The sequence below is a fragment of the Notechis scutatus genome, chromosome Z (assembly GCF_049901735.1).
Source record: "Notechis scutatus isolate UNSWTSFEM ecotype Mainland chromosome Z, rNotScu1.2, whole genome shotgun sequence".
Classification (NCBI taxonomy): Eukaryota; Metazoa; Chordata; class Lepidosauria; order Squamata; family Elapidae; genus Notechis; species Notechis scutatus.
The window spans coordinates 77,908,844-77,926,578 of record NC_142025.1 but is presented as its reverse complement, the minus strand read 5'-3'; the positions used below and the strand labels follow the sequence as shown (position 1 = coordinate 77,926,578).

At 39.6% G+C, this 17,735-nt stretch overlaps 1 protein-coding gene across 2 annotated transcripts in view; it reads left to right on the top strand.

Annotated features, from left to right (window-relative positions):
* The window catches only part of DDC (dopa decarboxylase), a 93,069-nt gene extending 81,147 nt beyond the window's left edge, over positions 1 to 11,922 (top strand). For both annotated transcript variants that reach the window (XM_087946457.1, XM_087946458.1), the window contains exons 13-14: positions 6,415 to 6,516; positions 10,214 to 11,922. In XM_087946457.1, coding sequence (XP_087802583.1) covers positions 6,415 to 6,516; positions 10,214 to 10,423 — 312 coding nt within the window. In that variant the 3' untranslated portion in view covers positions 10,424 to 11,922. The remainder of the gene's footprint in view (positions 1 to 6,414; positions 6,517 to 10,213) is intronic.
* Positions 11,923 to 17,735: the final 5,813 nt, after the last annotated feature.

Here is a 17,735-nt window from a genome sequence, read left to right as displayed (position 1 = left end):
ATACAATTATTTATAAAGGTATGGTCATCTTTAGTAAAATTGCTATATCCAGGTTTTATCCAAATGATTTCCCAAGCCCAGATCAAGGTTCTAAGTTTCCAAAGAGATAAAGCCCAATTATAGACTAGAAGAACTGCCATGGAAGTTATTCCAGGAATATACTATAGTCAGGTGAAATTTTAAATGCTGGAAGTCATGTTAGTATGTGCCAGTTTGGAATACAGAAAGGGACTATAAAAGGAGTACGATGTACTTCCATGTAGCAATAACAATAGCAATAGCATTTAGACATATACCGCTTCATAGTGCTTTACAGCCCTCTCTGAATGCTTTAGAATCAGCATATTGCCCCCAACAATCTGGGTCTTCATTTTATGGACCTTGGAAGGGTGGAAGGCTGAATCAACCTTGAGTTGATCAGGATCGAATTGCTGGAATTTAGTAGAATTAATCTGTAATACTGCATTCTAGCCACTATGCCACCACAGCTCATGTAGCCAGATTGCTCCAAGGAATCACCATGCAGTTATCATCCAAAACTCTTTGTCCAGTAGTTTTCCAACTCCTAGAGACAGGATTCATGCAGACTGGGCAGTCAAGGCAGCAGCTGAGAATTAGGAGAAGTGGGGTCAGTTTCTCCTTGTCAGATCTGTTTGCTGTTTCTTCTGGTTTCCCTTCTGCCTCATTGATTGATGATTTATACGCCAAAAACAGAACAGCATGGTTGAAGTATTGTTTATTCCCATAAGAATTATATAACTATTGCTTACACTTTTAATGAAACGTGTTTGTACTCTGTAACAAGTCGAGCTATGATACAGCCACCAAACCTCAGCCACAGAAATAAATCTTCCTGTTCTATGTAATACTTTAGTCCTAGATATAATAGCCCCAAATATATAGTATATAAAATGTTGGGCTTCGTTGTTTTAAGGTAGGAAAAGTAAATATGCCCTTCTGTAACTCACTGACACCATGCCTGTTGTCCATGATTTTTTGAAAAACTAGGAAGGGACGTTTAAAGTCTTGTTTTGGAAAGTTAAATGCATTTAAAAGTTACCTTGATTTGCTACTCCTTCCTTTTGTCAATTGTTCTGAACTGTTTTAACAATTCCCTTTTGGAGAAAAGATGAAGAAAAATTAGAACTGAAACACTCTGTTCTTTCCCTGTCTTCTTCTTCTTGCATCATTTCCACTCCTTATTTTTTCTTTTGTTATTAGAATACTAATATACAACTCTTTTTGGTTTTTTAAATATTTTTCATGCAGATGTAACCGACTTTTGGCAGACTTCCTTAGAAATTCTTGTTCCATTTTCTACAGTTGTCATTTTAATCTTTTTGGTTAGTTAAAAAGTTCCTGGGCATTTTACAGGTTTCCTAAGCTGCCCCTTCTTTTTCTTTCTCAGTGGAGTGGTATGCAAATATACTTTCAGTATCATATTTTGCAGACATTCTTAACCCTTCTAAAGTTCATATCCACCCAATATTTATATAGTTTATTCATAATTATAAAACACTAGTTGTTTTAAATAGCAGTTATATGCATGCATTTATTTCTATATGACCTTTCTATATGCTGTATATGACTTTGAATCTTCCTATATCTGTATAGTATTATAGATCTTCAGTTCTTATCCTGCGTTGCAGTCTAAATCTTAAAGGCTTTGGCGCCCTCCTCTGACTCTATTAAATACTGCTCATTATAATTGATTATACTAGATTTTAAAAATTCAAATAAAGCAATTACATGGTTTGAAAGAGGGGTCAAAGAGGCCATCTGTGTCAAAATTGAACAGCCCTTTTTCAATGGAGGTGGAGGGAATACGACATCATTTATCTCCAGTCTATAACACAGTCCTTTCAACAGTTCCAACAGTTCCACACCCATTTGCACTACTCAGGTGACCCTGACAACACAGATAATACTGGGCTTAAGACGGAGCCTTGAAATACCCCACTGCATACTTCCTTCCATGTAGAAGTAGTGGATACAATACAATAAGATTTAATTAGCATGATCTATTTTTGATAAACCCATGCTGGCTTCCACCTATCACTTTGTTAATTGCTAAGTGCTAAAAAAAAAATCCCTGATAGATTATCATTTCCAGAATTGTTCCAGATATTGATGTCAGGATGATTGGTCTGCAGTTTCCTGGATCTCCACCACACACACACACACACACACACACTTTGAAGACTGGAACCACATCAGCTCTTTTTCCTAGAGCTCATTATTCCACCCTGAACCAAATTAGCTGATGGGTCTAACATCCCTCCAGAAGAACTGCTTCGCCTAGTAATTCCACCATAAGGAATAGAAGACTGGGTTACTAGGCATCAGTCAAAAAAACAGTGAAGGGTGACTTTTGCTAGTTTGGTATATGTCTTTTCTGACATGGGAAGGCTTATACCTAATATGGGAAGGCTGCTTCTCTTGTTGTGGAAGATGTGTGATGCTTTCTTGGTCCTTTTAGTCTGTTCAGCTTAGATTACTGATGGGGGAAAGATGCTAGTCAGAATATTCTATGGAAGGCAATGGGAGAGTGGGTGATTTTATTTATGATGGTTAGTGAAGGCTCACTGTGTCCTTTGAATAATATCAAAAGAAATAAGTGTTTAACATTTGAGGAATAGGAGATGTCAGAAAGCAAGTTTTAACTCATTAACACATTAAGAGCAACTGCATTCTCTTCGCTGCTGATGTAAAGCTGTTCAATACCACAGACAATACTGCTACCCTTCAAAAAGATCTTGACTATGTATCAGAATGGCCAAACAAATGGCAACTTCAAATCTCAACAAATAAATGCTCTGTCTTACATATTGGCAAAAAAAATCAGAAAATAAAATACAAGCTGAATAGTCAAGACTTTGTTGATGATCCAAGCTCTGTAAAGGACCTCGGAATACTCACCTCTAATGATCTAAGTGCTAGAGCCCACTGCAACTACATAGCCAAAAGGCATTAAGAGTTGTTAACCTAATCCTACGTAGCTTTTTCTCTGGCAATATCACACTACTAACCAGAGCATACAAAACATTTGCTAGACCAATACTCGAATACAGTTCATCAGTCTGGAACCCACATTACGTATCTGATATTAGCACAATTGAGAAAGTCCAGAAATATTTCACAAGAAGAGTTCTCCACTCCTCTACTCGTTGTAGAATACCTTATGCCACCAGACTTGAAATTCTAAAACTAGAAAACCTTGAATTACGCCGTCTTCGGTCTGATTTAAGCATGGTATATAAAATCATACATTGCAATGTCCTACCTGTCAATGAATACTTCAGCTTCAACCATAACAACACAAGAGCAAACAATAGATACAAATTCAAGGTTAATGGCACTAAACTTGATTGCAGGAAATACGACTTCAGCAACAGAGTGGTCAATGTCTGTAATACTCTATCTGACTCTGTGGTTTCTTCCCCAAACCCCAAAAACTTTAACTTTAAAATTCAAACTGGTGTAAAGCAGGAGTAAAATTCAGGTTCCCCCCATTCCTAGTGCCTGTATGTTAGCTACCAGACCAGAGTGTATAATGACAGAAGAACAGTAATGAGGAACGTTTCATTACAGCACAGATCACCTATGCCTGGGCTTCCACACATAACTTATGGATACATAAGAGAATCACCTTGTTTATTGGCATAGTGAGATGGAAACGTACTGGTATTTTGCCACTGTATTACCCCCAATGCACACCCCAACTAGGCTCTTACACAATCTTTGGCCAGATTCACCACTGAACTTCCTCCAATAGTACTCTAAGTGTCTGGTCTGTTGCTTCCTCTCTCCGAGTCTCTCAACAGGCAGTTATCTAAAAAGAATTTATAGTCTATTGGTTTCAGCAGCCAATTAAGTGTTGGATAGAATTGCCAGCCAGGGTAATTTGAATGTAGCCATTTATATAAAAAATATCAGCTAATCATTATTGACTGACAGATTTATTACTTATTAGTGTGGAGAAAAAAAATAGTTTAACTTACAAACAGTGTTGCCTCCAAAGTAGTTGAAAAAGTATGTGAGAAAAGTAAGAAAATACTATTTTCAAACTGGATAATTTGGGTCAGCTTCAGCTTGCTTATCCACAGAGTAGCAAAGCAACAGAAGCTTTGTTTCAGATGCAGGTTCCTCATAAATAGTGAGTCATCTTCAAGTTTCAGCAAGGTAGATCAGCCCTAAGAATTACATATGAACATAACCCAGTCAAATTATCTTATCAACGATACTGGCAGAACATAACCAAACTAATTCAAGAGTCAACATTTTGGAAAACACAAGATTTACAGGTAAAGCTTTACTATATTACTGCTTGTTTTCTTAGTGGTCAGGCAGGAAGCAGCAAGCGTGACATGAGGCTAAGGTAAGATAAGGTAAGGTAAAATAAGATAAGGTAAGGTAAGGTAAGCTGAAAACTTTCTCAGGGGTGCCTGGTCTTCGAACACTGGCACAAACAGGATCTGGGCCTCTGCCTCTGCCAAACCAGGCAGACCTGACATTCTGTCCCCCTTGACAGAGATGTTAGTCCTGCAAAGGAAAAATAGAAGAGGGGAGGGAGAGAAACATATAAAGTTTCTTAATTAGCAAACAGTTTAATGGGTTTATCTGGGTATCAGTCATGGAAATTTAAAGCTATTTGGAGGCCTTAATATGTTGGACCTTTCCCCATTAAAAGGATTTTTAACCCAGTGAGAACTGGGACTGTCAAAAACATTGTATTTCATTGAAACCTGAAATCCCTGCATCCTGAATTGCAACCATCCTCAGACCACATTACAATTGAGGGAGAACAGCACTTTGGAGTCACAGGCATTTTGGCCTCTCATATACACCAGGGAAAAACCCAGTATTTGATAGCTGAGAAAGACTTTCACCCCCTGAGAAACTGAATGGGTCCCAAAATATTAAGGCCTCCAAACTGTGTAAAAATTCCATGACCGATAGATACCCAGATAAACCCCAATGAACTGTTTGCTAACTAAGAAATTTTGTACGTCTCTGGCTGTATGATTGGGTATGGGGTCTTCAAAGAACTTACAAATTTCTGTCATGAAGTGGTCAAAGTTTCTCAGTACTGGGGCGTCACCATTGTGGAAGGTGTGGAAGGTGACTATCCATTCTGCTGTGATCCGCTCCAATGCCAAGGTCATGCACTGCACCTTAACATCTTTGGTGGCTATTTCTGATTCTATATCTTACATGTTATGTCCAAACCGGCTTCAGGAAGAAGCCCAAATGCTTGGGGGTCTCCACTGAATTTTACTCCCAGGGCTGCTGTCTTGCATCCTCTCTGCTATGCTGGTGCTGCCCTGTAGCTGGTGCAGGCTGGGCTGCGGACCAAGTGTTGGGGCATATGCTGCTGCTGGGAGGCTTGCGGCTGCAGCTATCGTGGCAGCAGAGGTGGTTGCTCCATCACTCACTGTGGCTGGAGTTGGCTGGTCAGCGGGATGTGTCACCTGGATTAGGGTCTCTATACCATGAGGTTTCCAAAAGTCCATTCAGGAACTTTATTGCTTGCTCCAGCATCCAGTCCTCACTCTCGAGTTAGCCTGTACTCAATTCTTCCTCCAATTCCTCCAGCTCCACTCGCATCTCTTGCTGGAGGCTACTGGCCCCCGCACATGGGTGAATGTCACTCCGATGGGTTTCTCTTCCCACTCTTCCATTTTTCCAATCTTGAGGGGCCATCAGAGCCACTCAGATCCAGCCCTTCAGGAGGGGCTTTTGAGGACGCCCCTCCCCAGGCTTCGATCTTTTCCTGGTTGCTTCCTTGAGCTGACATTGTTTTCATGGTCCCCATGGACCAGGGGTTGACCACAACTGCAGAGCTAACCTAATGTCATACCTGCCCAATCTGATCCCTTAGGAAAGAAAGATCCTCAACTACATTTGATTAAAGTAAAGGCTTCTTTTACTAAAGGTGTTGGCTGCAGTAAAGTCAAGCTCTGAGTTTTCCTGCACTCAAAAGATACAGAAAGGTTTGCCCATCCCTCTCCTGTGAGCGGTCTGTTTCCAGACAATCGGATCTCATCAAAATGCTTTGAGAACATCAAGATATTTTGGGGAATCTGCATATTTTCTCAGGGTACCTGGCTTTGGGATGCTGTCATTCCTCCTCCCTATTTCTCATTACATATACACACAGTTTTATTGCCCTTACATCTCCCCCACGCTTTTCTAGCCTTTGATTGCAGGATGGCTATGAGGCACCAGACTGAACCAGGCAGAACTGACAGGTTGATTGAGAACATACATACATACACACATATGTAAAACCTTTGGTGCATGGCAGATAAAAGAGTAGATGGGAAGGATGTTCTTTCCAATTCTGCAATTCGTGTTTATTTTTTGGATGAACACCAATTCCATAAGAGACATAACTTTTCTTTATTGTTTTAGCATGTTAGGATAGCACATGAATTTAAGGACTTGGTGCTACAAGATGATCGATTTGAAATTTGTGCTGATGTCATACTGGGATTGGTATGCTTCCGATTAAAGGTAAATGTGGAGAATTTTTCAGTTCCTACAACCCTTATTTTGTTTTAACACTTTGCTTATACAATAATTTATAGGAAATCAGAGTTCCTTACTGACAGCTAAAAATAAAGCAGATACTTTGATTGTCTGACTTATATTTTGATTTATAGGATAAATGTAATACAATTTAATTAATCAGTATTTATATTTAATCACTAATTGAATATTTGGCTTTCTCAGAACAGTGTAGAATGCTTCTTATCTTACATTTCTAAAAGCTTATTTTACTTCAAAGGCAAATGTATTAGCCTTTATGACACTCCTTTGCTTTTTCTTGAAATACCTTAAACATGCTTGGTGATCAGAGCTTTTCCAGATGGCTGATGCCAACTCTTAACTATGAAAAACTGCAGCATCTTCTTTAGATGAGTGAAATTGTTATCAGTCATTAGTGAGGCTTTTCTATATTTTCAGCACTGATTATGATAGTTTTTATAGAATGTTTCCAGTATTCTTAAAAAATATCATCAGCTCTCTCTTAATACCAATTTTGACAAGGAAGATCAAAAAAATATCCCTTAAACACAGTGACCCTTAACCACATTTTTTTTTTACATTTTGAGAGATAATAGTGTGTGATCATTAGCTTATCGCTTGAGTAGTGACACAATAAGATTTTATATGATTAAACAGGTGAATACAGTTTATAAAAAGCAAAGAAAATTAAGGAAATTAACCTTTCGACTGCCCTCATTATCAAGCAAAGCAGCTCCCCACCCCACCGGCTTGCTAGATGTCCTTCTTTTATGCAGTTTTCTATAAAATTCAAGACAATATACATATGCATGATGACATGTTGTAAAATAAAAAAATTAAAAAAAAACCCTCTATAAAAATATTTTGATGGTAAAGGTGAAATAAAACAATTAGATAGAAGAATGTGGAATAGATAGTATCACTACTAGAGAAATTTACAGTTGGCTAGCCAATAGTACTTAGTGGCTATTAGCCCTCAATGGAACTGTATTAATACCACAATCCTTTATTGAAAAGACATATATAAAAATGAAAAAAGAAATGCTAAATAAAATACAGGACTTTCTTACTGAAAAAAAAACAAAACCAAGAGAAAAAGACTAGCATTTACCTATTTGTTGCAACAAAGAATGCTAGAATGGCAGGACTATTTTATATTTTGCCTTTTGACATTGTCTAGAAATGTGTGAGATATTAAGCATTTCTTACTTTGATGTCCAATTTTTGGCATTCTATAAATTTTCTAGGCATTCTATAAAATGCCTAATTTCACACATTGACAATAACATCTATATAAAATCGAGTAAATATGTAATTCATTGAGCAATGACACTGCAATTGAAAAAAAAACCAAAGGCAATTGAAGCTAAAATTTAATATATATTACTATTTGTAGAATATAAAAGTAAGCATGTTGCAGTGGTTTTCATTGCTGATGTTATAATTTAGACTTACCTTTCACATTTCTACTAAGAACCAAGTATGGCTTATATACTATTCTTTCCACCAGTTTTTCACCAGGAGCAATCCTATGAAATGGGATGATATAAAAACAGTGCCTTGTCTGTTGGATCTGAGTCTTCTTATATCTTAGTTTATTCAGCATTATACCACAGAGTCTTTCTTATTTAGTAGCGGAGATTTAAATTTGTAATTATTGAATAAAACTATATTTATGTGTGCTTGAAAGAAGCAAGTTTCCCTGCAAAATTCAATGTCTGCTATTGTGTGTGTGTGTGTGTGTGTGTGTGTGTGTGTGTGTGTGTGTGTGTGTGTATGGTATTCAGCTTTGTTCTGGTATTTTCCCACGTCATTATAGTTGTGCTTTTAAAGTTGTAGCAATGTTTCGGCAGAATCTCATCTGCCATCATCAGGCTTCTGTATTGTGTTCGTCTGTGAGATATATATATATATATCATCATACGCTCTTTTAAAATGAATAGACTGAAATTGTGGCATGAATTTGGAGTGTACCAAATTATTTACAGGAGTAATCCACACAAACTATTTATAGCAGTTAAAATATATGAGTTAGCCAGATATATGGATGTAATTTGAGAATATTTCCTGAGGACAAGTTCAACCATAGTTTCAATTGGTTAATTGTGAGCATCCTAGACCAAGCTAAATAAAAAAAATAATCTACAGAATTCCTGGAAACTTGGCTTTCAGAGAAATCCGCTATCAACAGACATTTAAACTACATTTACATACCACTCAAAAGAGAATAAAACACCTAAGAAGGTATAAAAAGATCACATGACATCATCTCCAGCAGCCTACACCCAGATAAGCAGGGATTATCATTCATTGGCACCATAGACTTTAAATCCTTAACTGCCTCTCATGATGCCCCCTTGTGTCCAGCAATTATATAAATTATATAAATTATATAAATTTAAATTATAAAGAGTCAGTGCTCTTGAATTTAAACTTTCAACAATTTATTTGATGTGCTTATACATTTTATATTAAAGGATCATCAAATAGCTTGCAATCAAAACAGCAATGAAATTAAATCAGCATAAAATAACACTTAGAAAAACCTATTCATTAAAAAGTAGGATTGTAAAGAGGCAGAGTCTAGCAGTTGATATTTCTGGCCTTGAACTCCATTGATAACAATCAGTTTAGGATCATGTCAAATGATGTCCATGTTCTTTCTGAGTGATTATTACCTCTTCTGTGTAGAAGAGGTAAGTCTTTTAATATTGAACTCTGAAATTGTTCATTCAGAAAGTTTCCATCTTACTGGGATTCTGCTTTTGTGTATTTGCTTTCATTCACTCCATTACTCCATTTAAACACATCCTGCATTTAGGATGTGCTCAATTTCTCCTGATTCAATTCTTCAGAAAAGTAGAGCTGAGTGTCATATTTATATTGGAACATAGAACTTAGAAACATATCGGGGATGATAAATAGTACTGGCGATAGAACAGTGCCCTGGGGTACCCCACAGTATAATATTTATAAGATTATCCCTTCAACTAGGAGTAATCCATTATCCCCTCAACTAGGAATAAACCATTGTAACATGTTGCCCCAACCACTACCTCATAGAATATAATCTAGGAAATGTTATTGATCAAATGGGATCAAAATAATTACATTCCCTCAGTCTCCTTTTTTTCAAGATGTCAAGATGACCATGGCTAGTGCTGTTTCAAAATCAGGCAAGTCAAATAAAAAAAAAAAAAGAATAGTTAGTGCCTTTACAGATATTATCTTTTATCCAAAGAATGGGTATCTGTGCCTGGGTAATAATCAGAAAAAAATCTGGATTCTGGATTTTTTTCCCCAGAAGTGGGTAAATTTAAAGGCCCCCATTCCAAAGTGCAAAAATGCTTTCACCTCTCTCTGGATCAACCAGTCGTCCCATTGGTTCGCTCAAATGAACCCAAATGGTCAAGGGTCAAGAAACCATGTAGAAAGCTAGATGCTTACAAGTCTATATCCTTTTCTTTAGGCCTCATTGGCTGAAATGAGCTGAACCTAATAGTATTTTGAGTATCTCACTATATATTGTGTGAAAAGCAGTCAACATAATTATGAACAATGTTATCCTTGTCTTATAAATTGTAATGGGTCCACAAGAGCTCAAAAGTTTCTCTGACACAACTTCAAGAATGGCATGTATTAACATGAATAACTATTATTTCATATTTTATCATTACTCTAGGGCAGCAATGAACTTAATGAAGTGCTTCTTAAAAACATAAATGATGCTAGGAAGATTCATCTTGTTCCATGTCATCTGAGAGGAAAATTTGTGCTGCGTTTTGCAATTTGTGCCCGCACAGTTGAATCTTCTCATATCCAATTTGCCTGGAAGAACATCACAACAATGGCAAGTGTGCTTCTGAAAACACAAAAACAGAGTACTGACTAAAAGACAAAAGGTTGGATTCAGCTCCAAACGTAAAGAATAATATGAATTCTATCATGTCTGATACTTGTCTGATATTATCAGGAACATACAATGCTATAATTAGATTGAGTGGGTTTATAGATAAAAGCGTAATACTAATAATCTTCATTTAATGGCCACTTGTTCAGTTACCACTTGAATTTGTGATAGCATGCACTGAATGGTAGTTATGACTGATTCTTATTTTTATGCCTGTCCCAGTTTCTTATGCTCATGTGATTGCTATTTGCAATCTTATTTGCCTGCTTCTGACAATCAAAGTTCATCGAGAAACTGGCAGGAAGTTGCAAATAGTGACACGTGACATCCTGGCTTAACAATCTGTAGTTATTTTCATAACAACCAGAACACTAGAAACGCTATTGCTAAATGGTACAGTTATGTGATATCAAGCTTTATTACAATGCTGCTTAGTAACAAATTCTGGTTCCAATTATTGTTGTTAAGGGAGGATTACCAATAATGGTTATTAGTGTTCAGCGACCGAATTCCAAAAACCTTATCATTGTTCCAATATGTACAAACCTACTGTAAGCCCTGACAGTTATGATCTTCTCCTGTTTGGCCCCAACATTTTCTAGGTCATGGTTATTGGCAGAATATAAAAGTGAATCAAACTGCCTGCAATAATCTGTCTTTTTAGGCCAGTGATGATGCCTTGTGGCAGATGATACCAAATCATAAAGATCAGAACTATCGGATAAAAGTTTGCTCAGCTAGAAGACTCTTGTCACTTGTTGCAGTGCAGCAAATTAAAATATGACATTTGGAGGGATGGTAGACAGTGCTATAACTTCTTTTTTGATAACATTCATCTTATCTCTGATATTGCAATTTCCATGTCAGCCTTTTAATATTTTCATTTTCAGGTTTTTCCTTTCTAGCATTCCTTTTTTCTTTTTGATAAAGAAAAGAGGTTTTCTGAGAAAAAAACCTGGGTTTTATTGCTACCACTTTTTAACTTCAGTTATTTAAACAAATAGGCTTTTAATGAACTGAAATTATTTGAAGACCATTTATTTGATGAAGAACCTTTTTGTCCAACAAATGTGAATGACAATTGGGGTAAAATGATACAAATATTAATAGCTTGCTCAGTCGTCTCAAAGTGGCATATAAACATAAATTTAATACATAAATAAACTCAAGTCTAGCACCCTGATTCTAATTGAATAACAATATTATTGCAAGTTAATGTTGCTGTGTAATCTTATTGAAGTAATTGTGCCTTGCATTATACCCATTATGTGACAGATACTGATTTAAGATTTCTACTGTTATATAATCAAATGTACTAGAATGTATTTTTTCTGTAAAAATGCTTATTTATTTAAATTTGTTATCTTTGTGAATACTTGTTTAGTGCCTCTAGAATGTTTCCACTAAATGAGATCTTAGGGCTTGCTTGATTCTCTAGAGCAATGGTGTCAAACTCAAATAAATATTAAGTTTAAAAACCACATTTATCTATTTTTTTAATCAATATATCAACACATTGTAATCAAATAGGAATTAAATATAACTAATACATTAAAAAGAAAAACATTATTATGAATGTGACTGTTTTTTATATTTTTATATTTATGGCTATATATATTTCCTCATCACCTCACTCTGAGCTTCCTCCTATCACCAAATTATTGCGCAAATCATTTCCTCACCTCTTATTACCACTTATTACCTCATTGCCTCTATGAAGGCCTTCTGCCTTCATGGGCAGAAAAGATTATTTTGTGCAGCTTTCCCAACATATTTGCATACCACTATGCAAGAATATGAATATTATGTATGTGTGTGTATGTATGTGTATGTATGTGTATATATATATATATATATATATATATATATATATATGTATGTATGTATGTATGTATGTATGTATGTATGTATATGTATATGTATATGTGTGTGTGTGTGTGTGTATATATATATATATATATATATATATATATATATATATATATATATATATTTTCTACATGTAGGTTGCTCGTTGTTCGGTATTTCATCGCCATTGTAGTTCTTTGTTAGTGACAGCCAGCAGAATCTCATCTGCCATCATCAGGCTTCTGTGTCCAGACGGACACAATACAGAAGCCTGATGATGGCAGATGAGATTCTGCTGAAACGTTGCTACAACTTTAAAAGAACTACAATGACGTGGGAAAATACTCCCAACCAAGCCAACACCTTATTTTTTTTTGACCCCAAAAAACGGCTAGACATCTTTCGGGGTGACTTAATTCTCCCCTGCATCCTCGGGTGGGTGGGCGGGCGGCGACAGCTTGATATTCGGGAGACCTTCTGAGTCGGCCACCGTTGCTTTTCTTCTTCCCTTGCTGCCCTTCTCCCTTGCTGCTGCGGCGTTTGCGGCGTTTGGCGCCGGCCAGTCAGGGCTTCTCCCTGCAACTGGAGCCCTGAGGAGACACTTGGCTTCAGGCGCTCCCGTCTTCCCTTTGCTTTCGAAGGTAAAGTGAATTATTTTACTAAAGCCTCCCTGCCCGAGAGGGCAGCCAACCCCACGTGGGGCTACATCTCCCGGGGCCTCTTCCGTTCCTCCCGACCTCCCTACGCTGCGTGCCTCTGACGCGCCGCTCCCTTCAGCCCAGCGAGCTCTCCCACCGCAGCTGGCCAGGCTGCGGAGCAGCAGCAGCGGGTCTGAGCCGCTCGCAGCGGAAAGAGCCACCACCCAGCCCGACGCGGGGAGAACGAAGCCCGAGGTTAGCGCCAGCCTGGGCGAGATTTGGGAACGAGGGCAGGAGGAGGCACGCACACACCCGCGGCTCACTTTCCCAGCTTTGCCCAGCCCTTACGGCTCTGGCGCGCCCTGGCGGGCAGTGAGCGCCCTCGCCGGACCCTCCGCTCATCCTGCCAGGGCCGCGCCAGAGCCGTAAGGGCTGGGCAAAGCTGGGAAAGTGAGCCGCGCGGTGTGTGCGTGCCTCCTCCTGCCCCTCGCTCCCAAATCTCGCCTGGGCTGGCGGGCGCTAATCCTCGCTGTCCCCGGCCGCTGGCTACGGGTGGTGGCTCTTTTCCGCTGCGAGCGGCTCAGACTCCGCTGCTGCTGCCCGCAGCCGCCCGCCTGGCCTTTCTTTGAGGTGGAAGAGCTCGCTGGGCTGAAGGAGCGGCGCTGGCACAGAGCTGCCAGCAGCGTAGGGAGGTCGGGAGGAACGGAAGAGGCCCCGGGAAATTAGCCTCCCACGTGGGGCTGGGCTGCCCTCTCAGGCAGGGGAGGCTTTGTAAAATAATTCGCTTACCTTCAGCAAAGGGAAGACGGGAGCGCCTGAAGCCAGTGTCTCCTCAGGGCCCGGTTGCAGGGAGGAGCCCTGACTGGCTACACGTGGCTGCGCCAAACGCTGCGGCAGCAAAGGAGAAGGAGCAGCAAGGGAGAAGGGAGAAGCAACGGTGGAAGGTCTCCGATATGAAGTGCCCCACCAACGCAGGCAGCACCATATCCGGGCATGCAGCAAAAGTATTTACTAACGGCAAGCCCTCGCTCTCCCCCATTTCGCATGTTTAATATGGGGCTTAATTTGGGGAGGGGCTTAATTTGATTTTATGCCAATAAAACATGGTGGGGCTTCCTATTGGTGGAGGCCGTATTGTTGGAGAAACACGGTATATATATATATATATATATATATATATATATATATATATATATATATATATATATATATATATATATATATATATATATATATATATATATATGGATCTTGGTTATTCGGTTTTCTCCCGCAAACCTCAGAAAACAAATATATATATTTGTTTTCTTAAGTTTTCAGCTGGTACTTACATGTATGGTATCCAGCTTTTTTCGATATTTTCCCACGTCATTATAGTTGTGCTTTAAAGTTGTAGCAACGCTGTAGATCTCATCTGCCATCATCAGGCTTCTGTACTGTGTCTCGACTTAACAAAATACAGAAGCCTGATGATGGCAGATGAGATTCTTGCCAAACGCTGTTACAACTTTAAAAGCACAACTACAATGACGTGGGAAAATACCCGAACAAAGCTGAATACCATATATATATATATATATATATATATATATATATATATATATATATATATATATATATGGATCTTTGGTTATTCGGTTCTCTCCCCGCGTAAGATTCAAAGTATCTAGGCTACGCTTCAGGCGAGGTCCCACTCGCCATCTTCAGGCTGGTGCTTTGGCTTAGTGCCAGTGCAAGCAGTGTGTGACCGGAGCTGCCATCTCTCTATATACAAGTGGTGGGGATGGTGTGTTGGCTGGTTGGCTGTGCTGCAGCCTCTGATTGGTTGATGGAGTTGATGTTGGTATAATGGGCTGTGTAATGGCCTTTGTTGTAGAGATATCCTGGATCTTGTGCTGTCATCTCCTGGGTCGTTAGCCTCTTGTGTTTTAACGGCTTGGGTAATGGGTTGTGTGATGGGCTTGTGAGTTCTTTTGTTGTGGTATCCTGGGTCTTGCGTTGTAATCTCCTGGGTCGCTTTGTGTTTTGATCTCTTTTCGATTATGCCTCCTGTGTAGTAACAGCTTGGGTAATGGGTTGTGTGATGACCTTGTGAGATTTATTGCTGTGGTATCCTTGGTCTTGTGCTGTGATATCCTGGGTCATTTGCTGTGTTGTGACTTCTTGAGTTCTTGAGGTGTAGTTTCTTGAGTTTTCTGATGTGATGTCCTGAGCGGGTGGCTGTGATGTAGCATTTTGGGTTTTTAATATGGCTTTGAGTTTGGGGTCTGGGTCTGTGTCGCTTGGCTTCGAGTTCGTGGTCGTGCCACATCTTCATGGTGGGGGTCAGTTCGCTTCATGTATGGTTCAGAGGAGTTTGAAGTGGGTAGTGATGCAGCTGCAGTGCGGCTTCTGGTCTGTGGTCGTGTCTCATCTGTGTGGGTGTGAGTCTGATTTTTACGTGGAAGTGTGGTGGTGGCATCTTGTGTGGCCTCATGGGTGTGGGTCTGGTGTCATTTATCATGTTGGGTACTGCCTGTTCATGAGGGCGGGTTTCCAAATGGTTTGGTAAGCGGGAGGTGTCATCTCTTTTATTCATGCTGTGTGGGCGTTTTTCTATCTCTATGGCTTCTCTGATTATTCTGCTGCTGTGGTGTTCAGTTTTGGCGATAGTTCTGGTATTTTTAAGGTCAATCTCATGTCCTGTGGCTTTGAGGTGTTGGACCAGGGAAGAGGTTGGTTCTTCTTTTTGATTGAGTTCTTATGTTCTTCAACGCGTGCACTTATTCTTCTGTTAGTTTGTCCAATGTATGTGGTGAGGCAGGCAGTGCAGGGATTTCATATACTCCTTGGTTTTCTAACTCGATTTTGTCTTTAGGGTTTCTTAGGATGGTGGATATTTTTCTGTTTGTGCAGAATGCTGTTTTAATGTTGTGTTTTTGGAGGATCTTGCTGATTTTGTCTGTAGTGCCTTTATATATGGGAGGAGGGCTTTGCCGCTTCTCTTGTTCTCTGTCTTGGATTTTGGTTGGGGTTTCTTTTTGGATTAGGTGGGTGATCTTCTTTCTTTGAAATCCATTGGCTGTTAGTACGTTGGTGAGAGTGTTTAGTTCGGTTTTTAGGTGTTGTTCATCAGCTAAGCATTTTGTTCTGGAGATGAGTGTCTCAGCACGGAATTGATCTGTGCTGGGTGGTGGTGTGAGAGTGCGTGTAGATAGCGGTTTGTATGTGTTTTCTTCTGGTAGATGGTGTGTCCTAGGGAGCCATTGGGTTTTTTGTATACCAAGACATCTAGGAAGGGAAGTTGATTGTTAGCTTCTGTTTCCATGGTGAATTGTATTTTGGGGTGTAGGCTGTTGAGGTGTGTGAGGAAGTTGTTCAGTTTTTCTTTCCCGTGTGGCCAGATTATGAAGGTGTCATCTACGTATCTGAGCCAGAGTTTGGGTTTGTGATCATATTTTTCTAGAGCTTGTGTTTCAAAGTGTTCCATGTAGAGGTTTGACGATGACAGGTGAGAGGGGTGATCCCATGGGTGCTCCTTCTATTTGTTTGTATTTTTGTCCATTGTAGGTGAAGTATGTATTGGATAGACAGTGGTTGGTCAGATCTAGGATGTGCTTGGGGGTTGTATTTGTTTTGGATGGCTGTCAAGGCTTCTTTTATTGGCACTTGGGTGAAGAGGGATATGACATCGAAGCTAACTAGTAGGTCGCTGGGTTGTAAGTTTTGTTTCTTTATGATCTCGATGAACTGGAATGAGTTTCTTACATGTGAGTTGATGGATTCTGCATAGGGCTGTAGTTGTTTGGCGAGAAATTTGGCTAGGTTTTGTAGAGGTGAGCCTATGGAGCTGACTATTGGTCTAAGTGGAGTTCCTTCTTTGTGTATCTTGGGGAGACCATAAAGCTTAGGGCATCTGGATGATTTCTCTCTGGGTATGATTCTTTGCTGGATTTCTTCACTGATGGGGGAGGCTTTTATTTTGGATCTGGTGGTTTTTTCTAGGTAGGTGGTGGGGTCTGTCTTTAGGGGTTTGTATGTGGGGTCTAGGAGTAGGTTGGTTAACTTGGTTTGGTAGTCAGATGTGTTCATAACCACTGTTGCGTTGCCCTTGTCTGCTGGTAGGATTATTATGCTGGTGTCTTCTTTCAGGTTACGTAGTGCAGTTTGTTCTTCTTTGGATAAGTTGCTTTTGGGTGGTTTGCTAGTGCAGAGGATGTTGGTGATTTCGAGTCTGATTCTATTAGCCTCATCAGGGTTGGTTTTGGTCAGGCTGGTTTCAACTCCGCATATGATGGTTTCTGTGGGGATGTGTTTGGGAGCAACAGCAAAGTTGAATCCTTTTGAAAGGACCTTGGTTTCGGCTTCGGTGAGGATCTTGTCTGAGATGTTGTGCACTGTTTGTTTCATGTGTGGCTGTGAGGGGGAGGAGTTGGTTTCTGGCGTTGTTGTAGTTTTCTGAGTTTGTTGGTGTGTGTGTCTGTCTTGAGGGTGGTCTGTGTTTCGCTCTCCAGACAGCGAGTTGTTTGGATTTGTCCCAAAGTAAGGGGTGAATCTTGTTGCTGAGTCTGAGGTGAAGTGTAAGAAGATCTTTGTTGATTTGGTCTAGGAGAAATCTTTTGTGTGAAGTTCATTTCTAATTAGGGCCAATTCTGTTCTTTTTAGGATGCGTTTGGTGGCTGCTGTGTTGGTGTGGAATTTCAATTGGAAGCTTGTGGGAATTAAATTTTGATCTCGGCAGTTGCATAGGAATGCGAGGTCACATAAAATGGAAGCTCTTTGGACTTCAAGTTTTTCATAAGTCCTGGTCAGATGGTGGGTTTCCTCCC